This window comes from Drosophila subpulchrella, chromosome 2R (assembly GCF_014743375.2).
Source record: "Drosophila subpulchrella strain 33 F10 #4 breed RU33 chromosome 2R, RU_Dsub_v1.1 Primary Assembly, whole genome shotgun sequence".
Lineage (NCBI taxonomy): Eukaryota > Metazoa > Arthropoda > Insecta > Diptera > Drosophilidae > Drosophila > Drosophila subpulchrella.
This window is the reverse complement of record NC_050611.1, coordinates 10,231,883-10,241,999: the sequence shown is the minus strand read 5'-3', so window position 1 is coordinate 10,241,999 and position 10,117 is coordinate 10,231,883. Positions and strand designations below refer to the sequence as shown.

The 10,117-nt window shown below is 47.0% G+C and overlaps 4 protein-coding genes across 4 annotated transcripts; 2 read left to right on the top strand and 2 right to left on the bottom strand.

The window, feature by feature from the left end:
- Positions 1-9: 9 nt before the first annotated feature.
- On the top strand, positions 10-473 carry LOC119551849 (39S ribosomal protein L42, mitochondrial). The gene has a single exon (XM_037861423.1). The coding sequence runs from the start codon at positions 40-42 to the stop codon at positions 412-414; it is 375 nt and encodes a 124-aa protein (XP_037717351.1). The 5' UTR covers positions 10-39; the 3' UTR covers positions 415-473.
- LOC119551848 (cyclin-dependent kinase 10) lies at positions 449-1,934 on the bottom strand. Its single transcript, XM_037861422.1, has 5 exons — positions 1,737-1,934; positions 1,609-1,681; positions 1,175-1,552; positions 671-1,117; positions 449-600 (listed from the first exon to the last, which is right to left on the bottom strand). The coding sequence occupies exons 1-5, from the start codon at positions 1,863-1,865 to the stop codon at positions 464-466; spliced, it is 1,164 nt and encodes a 387-aa protein (XP_037717350.1). The 5' UTR covers positions 1,866-1,934; the 3' UTR covers positions 449-463.
- A 495-nt stretch (positions 1,935-2,429) lies between these two features.
- On the top strand, positions 2,430-4,234 carry LOC119550516. Its single transcript, XM_037859225.1, has 4 exons — positions 2,430-2,622; positions 3,154-3,301; positions 3,370-3,723; positions 3,785-4,234. The coding sequence occupies exons 1-4, from the start codon at positions 2,430-2,432 to the stop codon at positions 4,203-4,205; spliced, it is 1,116 nt and encodes a 371-aa protein (XP_037715153.1). The 3' UTR covers positions 4,206-4,234.
- On the bottom strand, positions 4,216-8,919 carry LOC119550515 (nodal modulator 3). Its single transcript, XM_037859223.1, has 6 exons — positions 8,738-8,919; positions 8,064-8,610; positions 7,061-7,946; positions 6,434-6,612; positions 5,409-6,373; positions 4,216-5,349 (listed from the first exon to the last, which is right to left on the bottom strand). Exons 1-6 carry the CDS (start codon positions 8,878-8,880, stop codon positions 4,470-4,472), a joined length of 3,600 nt encoding a protein of 1,199 aa, XP_037715151.1. The 5' UTR covers positions 8,881-8,919; the 3' UTR covers positions 4,216-4,469.
- Positions 8,920-10,117: the final 1,198 nt, after the last annotated feature.

Sequence of the window (10,117 nt, the reverse complement as noted above, 5' to 3'; positions counted from 1 at the left end):
CTCCAGCTGTTTAGCTGCGTGCCATCTCTAGCTGTAAAAATGTCAGCGGCACGTTTATACGGAGGTTTTCGTCTATTTTCCTCGAGCGCCGTGCAGCGCAATGCCGTTGGTGGCAAGAGCCTGGTGGAGGCCGTGGCGGTGACCAGGAGTGGCCGCACCATTGTGGCCTGGCACCCGGACACGCCTCATCCCTACGAGAACACCCAGCCGCTGCCGAAGATCGCCGAGATTCAGAGCTCGGCGGTGGTCAAGGAGTCGGCCCTAAAGACGGCGATGCAGGCCTTCAAGAGCAAGCATCCCGAGGTGGCGCGCCAGGAGCTGATGCAGCTGACGCACACGACCAAGCACCGCTGGTTTCCACGCGCCCGCGACAGGAAGGCCAAGCAGACGCCGATGGACCGGCCGTATCTGTAGCTTTCCCCACTCAGTACATTGCATAATGTTCAAATAAATTCGTTCTCGTTTAATCCATACGCTGGCGCTTGATGAATACATTGAGCAGATCGGAAATTGGAATTTCTGCGGGCGGCTGGGCAGGCGGAGGAGGTGCAGAATTGTTCCGGTGCTGCGGAAAAGTGGGCATCATGCGGGGATCGCAGGCTAAAGGCAAAATAGTTGCGTTGTTAGGGATAATCATTTGTCCACCTATGTATGTATAAGCGCAACTCACCCACTGGCGGATCCACAAAGTACTTGCTATTCAGGCACTCCTCGGCAGTGGCTCTGGTATTTGGGTTGTAGATAAACAAAATGTTCAGGAGATTCCTGCCCGATTGGCCAATCATGTGGAACTTGGTTTTAAGATTATTGTATGGCTGCTGGCTTAAGGTAAAGTTTTGCACGGCAGGCAGGTCGGCAAAGCCAGGCCAAATGGACTCCGAGGGGGCTCCCAAGAGATCTATAATCATGTCCAGCTGAGCAATCTCCGAATTGCCAGGGAGCAGTGGTTTTCCGAGCAGCAGTTCACCCAGAATGCAGCCAAATGCCCACATATCCACCGCCGTGGTGTGCGTGCGGCAGCCCAGGAGCAGTTCCGGTGCTCTGTACCACAAAGTAACCATCTGCGGGGTCATGGGTTTCGGGGGATTGCTGAACATACGGGCCAGGCCAAAATCAGCTGGAGATTGGAACTGGGTTAGCCAAAAGTTGACATTCAAATAATTCCTCTACTTACCAACTTTGATGCATCCCTTGTCGGTCATCAGGAGATTGGATACCTTCAGATCCCTGTGTATCATGTACCGCGCATGAAGGTACTTCAAGGCATTTAGCACCTGCAGCGTGATGCACTTGACCTCGGACTCTGTAAAAGGCTTCGCCATGTTGTCCAGCACGGAAGCCAAGTCCTGTTCGCAGAAATCCATCACCAGGAAGATGCTGTCCAGGCTTTTACCCACAACCACCTCTCGCAGGCGGACAATGTTCTCATGATTACATTGCTTCAGGATCATAATCTCGCGGAGTCCGCTGACGGGTAGGCCATCCTTCTCCTGATCCATGCGGACCTTCTTCAAGGCCACAATCTCATTGCTGCGAGTGTCACGTGCGCGATCTGTAGAGGATTGCAGGTTAACAAAGTGGGTTAACTGCCTCTTCAACCCAACTTACAAACAATTCCGTAGCTGCCTTCGCCCACGCGATTTAGTTTCTCGAACTCGGAGACAGGACGACAGCGGCCAAACTGAAAAAAACCGCTTATATATTCAAAATTCTGGAAGGGATTACCTAGAACGTACTATATTCTGCTCGGGAATGGGCATTGGAGTGCCGCTGTTCAGCGACATGAGGAAGCCCTTACGGGTAATGGGCGCCTGGGGATCCGGAGCCGGATTGGTGTCCATATCACTCGACTTTAAGCTGGACATGATTCAGGAAACCGGCATTTATTTACAAGACAAGTTGGAAAATGTTTACAATATTGTATTAGAGATGGAGGTTCTTGCCCGATAACAGCCTGCGCTTTCGATAGCCCATTAGAACTTCTAAGGTTAATCGGTAGCGCGTTTGGCGTGCATTTATATAACTTTTGAAATCTGTTCTGGGAAAATCGCCAACCGACAATTACCTAAAATGTATGCTCATGTTTTGTAATAGCTACTAATTGAATCGAAAACAAAGGCGGCTAGAAACGCCGGCACGACTTATGAAAGTGAAATTGCACCAGTTTAAAGAAATTTCAAATGCATGTCTTGGACATTAAACTCGTCATCGCAGCCCATACGCATGTGTGAAAATCTGCGCGCAAAGCCACCACAACGGCGGATTAATTATCACTTTGAACTTGGAGCTGTTCGCCGATGGCTGTTGGTATAAAAGCTGGATAACCGGCATCGGACTGCATCATTCGGTTCTGCAGAGACCAACCAAAGCCAAAGGGATACCAGCTTTTAATCTTCGTTACGCCGGAAAACTCGTATATCATCTACAACATGCATAAGAACACCATTTGGTACGGAGCCGTGCTCTTGGTCGTCTACTTCACACTGGTCTTCTGCGAGGAGACGAAGAACGAGGAGCCACCGGCAGAACTGGATAACCAAGCGGAGGACACCTGGGAGAATCTCGGTCGGGAGCTGATAGAGTTCGAAGGACGCACCCGTCGCCATCGCCACCACATGTGGTGTAAGTAAAATAAAAAAAAATATAGACTTCATAAGTGATAGATCAGATAGTTTAAAAAAGATTTTTTTGAATTGGAAATTCTTTATTGTAACTAACAATTCAAGATTACCTCTTACAAAGTTACGAAATAATAATCATTCAGAAACTTGCATACGCAAATATCATATCCTAACAATCTTCAGATGTTATCAAAAAAGCCCAATTTATATAACAATTAGCGATCAAGTATTACCATTATTTTGATCGTTTGGTATCAATATAATCATACCTTTTGGGCGTGAACCATCGCACTTTCTTTGGAAAGTTTCCCCATAGATTTGAACCAAGCCAGACGCACCTCATCCAAATTGGACGATCACGTATTGCTCTCAATTAACACTTTTCACTTTCAATCTTGGGCATTGATATTGTTTAATACATATTCGTGAAACCCTCCTTAAAATGTAGAATATCGAGCAGTGAAAGTGTCTCAGATCTGATGCAATGGAAAATTATTTAATCATCTCCATGTTTGTATATCTTCTATGACAGATCGCCACCTGTGGCCCATTGCCATTGCTTACTGGATCAAGGTGAAAGTGGTGATCGTATCCTTCTTCGTGGGCAGCGCCATTTACTTGGGTCTCCGCTACTTCTGGCCTCATGCCAGGTGCAACCAGGAGATCATCCTGGATCATCCGTGAGTGGTTTTCTATAAAAGGTATATGATATTTGACAATTGATTAATATTTACTTTTTCCCATTTAGTCCTTCATCCTTCTCCCATCACGATCACATTCCCTACTCCCTGGATCACGATCACTCGGATCACTATGATTCCCCCACTTCCTTTGACTCCGGCGCCAGTTTCGAGCCCTATTCCGGCTATAGCAGCTATGCTGGATCGGACATTGTCTCCGATGTGCACGGCGACTACCACGGCGATTCTCCCTCGGGTCCAGGCCCAACTGGCCCCGTGGACACCCGTCGTCGCGGCAGGCGTAGTACCAAAGATCAGGCCCATTTGATCCAGGATGATGAGCAGCAGCAGGAGGAGCAAGTGGAAATTGTGGATGAGGAGATTTCAGAGAGTGTGGCTCGCCAAATGCCCGCTGAAGAGCAGTAAGTTAAGGATTTTTAAGTATTCACTGTATGTGATTACATGACTTCGATTTCTCTCCAGGATTGCCGACTTCATGTTCGCCTTCTTGGGTCTGGACTCCAAGGCCTGTCGTCGTCGCTTTGTCTGTGAAATGGAGTTCCGTTCCAAGCTGAATCCCATGACCAGCATGGCCTTCCGCATTGTGGGCCGGGGTTTCTTTGAGAAGTACACCAATGCCAGGAATCCTGAGGCCAGGGCCACCAACTTTGGCGAGTGTGCTGCCGTTAATCCCGAGTGCATCTTCGTGGAGAACGATAACCCCGAGGAGATCCCAGAGACGGAGACGCATCAAGAGGAGCAGCAACAGGAGGAGCAGGCGGCCACCGAGGAATCCGCCGTCGAGGACTCCGAGAACGAGATCAACCTGCAAGCTGAAAGGCGACATGCCAAGCACAAGAATCGCAAACTCAGCTCCGTTGCCGAGCACATCCTGACGCAGTAGAACAGCCGTGTTAAACTAATCTATTTATTTGTATTTATTTATTTTAGCTATAAGAGTGGATAACGAACACAAATTAAACTTGCCTCAATCTATGTATGGAAAATGAAAAAATTACAAAGTCTTTCTTAAATGCAATTCAAAATAAAAGTTTAAGTTACAACAGGGTTAAACACAATCTCACAGAAAACAAAACCGAATGAATACCTACCGCGAATACCTCGAAATGTGACTAAATTGATCAACTAATGCGACTATCAGTCGGGACTAAATCTTCTTGGTCTTTTTCTTCTTGATGGCATTTATCTGGTCGGCCATCTGCTCGATCTCGCGCTGGTTGATCGGCTCGTTCTTGCGCACCTGCGCCTTGCTCTTCTGTCGCTGGGCGAGATCGGCGGCCACGTCGTTCAGCTTGCTCCACACAAAGCTGAGGAAGTTGGTGGCCAAATCCTGCTTGAAGAAAGCAATGGCCACCAGGCCGATAAGCACCAGAGCCGAGATGGAGTTCTGGTTAAGATCGGCTTCAGCGGCGCGCACCTCCGGCTGGAATTCCAGCTGGATGAACACGGAACCCCGATCAGCCACAAATGTAGACGATGGCAGCTTGTAGGTGTAAGTTTTATCAGACAGTGTGGACTGCAGCTCGACCACGTAGCTCTTGCCGTCCAGAGGAATGCGAGGGAAGTAAACGGTGATGCCCGGATTCAGTCTGGCTTTAGGATTCACTGGAGTGCCCACCCGCTGTGAGAATACCGGGGAATCGGAGTTTCCTTTGCGGTACATCACAATGCGCAGAGTCTTGTAGTGGTCGTTGAGTGTGGCCGTCACCCTGGCAGTGATGTCCACAATCTTCAGGGGACTAATAGCCACCAGGTTTATGTCGCGCACATCCTCGCTGCCCACCTTCACCGTGTGCTGGCCGGGAATGGATCGCTCAACGTTTTCCTTGTCGGGCACCACACGAACGGAGTAACTGCAGCCGGGTTGGAGGCCTCGGATGCGGTACTGTCCGTTCGCCTCGCTGGTGGCCTCTTCTTGCTGCTGGGGGCAGCCCTCCTCGGCGGTGGCCTGCACATTCACGCCGGCGAAGGGATCACCGTTTAATGAAGTCAGCGAGCCAAAGATGGAGTAAGCATAGCGCTTGCCACTGCAAGATTTAGGATTTGCTTAGAATTTGCTTAAGAATTACCTGTTATTTGTACTTACGTGAGGGTTACAGTAACAGTCTCGCCATCTTTAATCTCAATCATCTTGGAGTTGGGCTCGAATTTGTATTCTTTCATCATGGGTCGCAGGTAATATTGCGATGGCGACAGGGAATGGAAGTTAATGGCACCATTATCACCGGTTACCAGGTTTTTGCGATAGCTCTCGCCTCCGCTTAGCGAAAGGAGGACTCCGCTCAATGTCTGACCAGCTTCATCCTTGACAATCACGGATATCTCGCATAGTTTGTGGGCGCTGAACGAAGCCGACTGGCGGTTGTAGTCGCTGAACACATACGACTCCTTTTCGGCTTTGAGGTCAAAGGCCAGAGACTCTTCAATGGGACCAAACTTAAATTCTCCAGTGACTGAGGTAAGAACTTCCAGGCTCTGCAATTCAGGCTGATCGGGGAAAGACAGTGTGATCTTGGCATCCTTAATGGCAGGAACCACCTTTCCACGCAGAATTAAACCCCTGGTGGCCACAAAGTTAAAGGCAATATCCACACAATCGCTGCTTCCGACAATCTCCTGTTGTTGTGGCGCAAACAGCAGGACATCGCTCACCGGTGTAATGCGAAGAACCTGTTCGGGCTTTAGATATGTGTCATAACGATAGGCGAACTTGCCATCTACTTTGTGAGACTCAGCAGTGGGTGTGATGACCTCCTGTCCCACCGACTCCGTTTCGAGCACAAGCTTAATGGAGTCAGCAGTGGGTTCTGTGGACAGAACGCGAACGCCAGTCTTGTGGGCCACTGCATTGATGATCAGGGTTTGAAGCTGATCAGGCTCCGGAGTGATGAATTTGCTGGGAAGCGAGCTGTCATACGTGTGGCAGCCTTCCAGCTTGAAATCGTAGCTTCCGTACTTGTTCACGCAGAATGTGTTCACTCCTGAAGCAATCTTTAGGGTTTCAGTGGGCGCCTTTGGCTCAGAGGGTCCAGTAATGTGAGTGTATTTCATCTTTAAGGAGAAATGTGCCATTCAGTAACTTTAAGTTTTTAGTAATATTACAGAACTTACCAATGCCCGATGACTGGAGATGATGGACACCTCGTAGCCCTTGTGCACAAATGGCGGCGCATCTTCTTCTGCGGAGGCAACGTTCAGAAAAACGCGAGTTGATTCGTAACAAAGATTTCCTTGTGGGATGGTCAGTTCATAGGGTCCTGGCAGCATATCCTTAAACACGTACTTGCCACCTGCGATTCAAAAACGTTAGTTGGTTGCCAGAAAATCGTTTTCTATGATAAGAATTAGTAAAGCGGAAGACTACCTTGAATAAATCTAAGCTATTACGCCAACTATACTTTTATCTATGTTTGTAATCTATGATACTTATCAGCGTCAAGTGGCTATGTGGTAATTTGAGTCAGTAATATGGCAAGTAAAAAATGTCAAAAATAAAGTAATTTCTTTCATACCAAACTAATTATAAAGTTCTTTCGTAATTGTCATTGCAATTTCTCAATAGAACAGACCTCTACACTTTTCCGGAACTTTCCGTCGGCCTTTTATGATATGTTGCTTAAAAAACTTCCCCTTATTTCTTCTGTTAAGTCGAAGTATCAAACTTGCAACTGAACTTATAGTTTCTAAGGCTTAATAATTTAGAAGAATATATACAATGTCTTAATTAAGGAACCTTACGATGAGCTTTGGCCTTCCACTTGTTCTCCGTTGGCTGACCGGTGGCATCCAAGGCTTGTAGAGTGACCTCGGCGGATGTACAGGTGGCGGTGGCATCAGACAGACACTGGAGTTCGCCGCGAATCGTGGCGCGCAACTGAGAGAAGGTAATGCCGTTGACAGGTGCATCGCGCACCTCCGTCTGCTGCTGAACAGGGAAGAACTGGACTCCAGCCGCCTTGTCGGCATCCGTGGTGAGGACTTCAATGGTATATTTTCCCACAGGGAGGAAGGCACACCAGCTTCCGGTATCGGCCTTTGTAATGGCCGTCGTGTGGAAGGTGGAGCCGGTCTTGGTCAGTCCCACATTGTGTGATTTCGGCGAGACCACCTTTCCGCACACCTCGTAAGCAGATGGCACAATGGTGGGCAGGGTGGCGGTGTTTATCTGAGCCTTGACTTGCAGGGGAGAGAACTGTAGCTGGGAGGACCCCACTTCGATGTTGACAGTGCCCGCCTGAAGGTTCTCCAATGTATACGATCCCTGGGCATCAGTTTCGGCCACCTTCTTTCCATTTACTTTAACGACCGCCGACTTCAGAGGAGCACCACCTGCTGAGGATAGAACCAGACCAGAGACTGTGAAGCCTGTGATCTTGAACTCCTCTTTCAGTTGCAGCGTGTCCTTGCCAACTTCTAATTCCAAAGACTCGGGACTCAAGTGGAGCTTAAGTTTAGAATCCAGGTTGATGGCCTTCAGCAGGTATTTGCCGGAGGGCACATTCTTAAAATTGTATTCTCCGGATTTGTCCAACTGGGAGAAGCATGAGGCTGCAGATTCGTAGACGCTATTGGCACTATTTGCCGGCGCTGAGGAGGATTTCTCGCATTTTGGCACTAGAGATTGCTGAAAAATTGATAGTTTTATATTAATAAATAATATTAATAATGAGTACTATAATATCAATTAAATTGTATACAAAATTTAACAACTTTCTTATCAATAATGAGAATAAGGACTTACTCCTTTCTTTTTGTAGAGGGCCACACCTAGATTTCCGGGAAGCTGTGCGCTAGAATCGAAGCGACCGACCACATCGAATCCGGAGACCACAAGGGAGTTAGCCGGCAGCTCGGTATTACCACTGACAACCACCACATTGTGCTCCGCCTTGGAGAAGTGCCACCGCGAATGGGAGGCTTTGACCACATATTTCCCGGGAATAATGGGTGTGAAGGAGAAGACGCCGCTGGCATCGCTCTTGGTGCGCCGAACCTCGCCCTGCTCCGAATGGAGTTCAACGTCCACGTCACGGGCTCCGCCGCCAGTGGCGAGGGCCACCTGACCGGTGATGCCAAAGCCCTTGAACACAAAGTTCACATCGCGACCCTGGCTGCAAACGTCCGTCTTGCCGTCAAAGTTCAACTCCACCTGCTCCGGATCGAAGCTCCATCCCGGCGGCGGTGAAATGCTGAGCAGGTAGTCGCCCTTATCGTAAATGGGCAGAAAGTAGTACCCATTCGACGGTGAGCAATCCGTCTTGTCCTTCAGGGATCCCTGCTTGGTCAGTCTGCGAAGAAGGTTGGAATTAGGTTAATCACATATCTGCGGGTTGGTTCATTTATTATTCAATTAGCGGCCACCATGCGCCGAAAATCTTATCAGGTCATCCCCGTTCGAAGGGAACAACTACTTACAGCTTGATCTCCACCCGGGAAAAGTCGATGTCGGCGTGGCTCTTAATGAATCCCCCGCAACCGACGACTTCCACCTCGCCGGCGTGGGCATTTTGGAAAAGTTTAATTAATAAAATTAGGAATACGCCGGAAAAAAACCTCATTTTATTTTTTGACTACGTGCCCAGAGTGACCAGGGCTGCACTTCGTATTGAATACGGGCTACAGTATGACCGTATATATATACCATGCTGCTAACGATAGTATACCACATATACTTTTCAATTTTAAAAAACTACCGCCAAAATACTAATAAAATAACGGTTTACAATCTTCTTGTTATAACTAATATTTTATTATTTAATTAATACTAATATGATTTTGCTTAGTTAAAAAACTAAAAGATCGTTTTAAAACTTTTCGCTTTCATTTGGAATTACAATAACTTTTTTTTTAGAACTTACATACTTCATTACATTTACAATTTGGCATTTTTGTGTTCTTTATCTTAGTATGATTTGTTCATATTGTATACTCTCTACAACATCATTGAAAAGGCGTTTAAAACATTATATCTGTTACCGAACACTATCCGCATTATCGTTTTGGTTTGGTCATTGAATAAATGCGATCGCCCGATAAAGTGGATAGCATTATCTTTAAGCTTTTGCCATTTGGCGTGTCGACATTGAGCACACTTCGTTGAAACAGATAATAGCTTGTCGTATATTAATTATCGGAACCAATTTCCATCACCCCAGACCGAGATAAAGACACACACCCAAATGTACAAATGTACGTACATCATACATGGATGAGTGTGCGAATCAATCCGAAGTAAACCGATCTGAGACCTCAGGCCCGCGATATAGTTGCAAAGATATTCATTTCAAGCATCGTTGGGGCTGTTGGGGTGCTTGTCTAATAAATTTTGTCGATAAACGACTTGCACATAAAGAAACCACAATATGGAAGACACTCTGGGACCGAGATCCAGAGTCTCTGATCCAAACAAAGCCCAAGAGCTTGGAGCTCTGACACATGCTGTTCTATAGAGGGGATGGAACTCATATAATGGAATGACTGTGTGTCTGTACATTTGCAACGTCAATTGCCCGGCATTGACTTTGAAAAGTGCGCCTTGAGATCGTCTTGCTTCTTGGCTATGCTCGATTATGTGAGTCTCGGACTAACCCTCTGTGTAAACACGTGATATGTGTATCTACAAAATCATACAAGGTGAAGCATTAAATGGACCTAAATTTGTATCTTGGGAGGGGAGTTAGAAACTTAAATTTGTTGAAAAGGGAGTTCAATTATGTATATGTAAAGCTCTGTGGATTATAGAATGTTGTTCAAAGATCATATTTTAAAATATTGCTTTATATGCACTATATGACC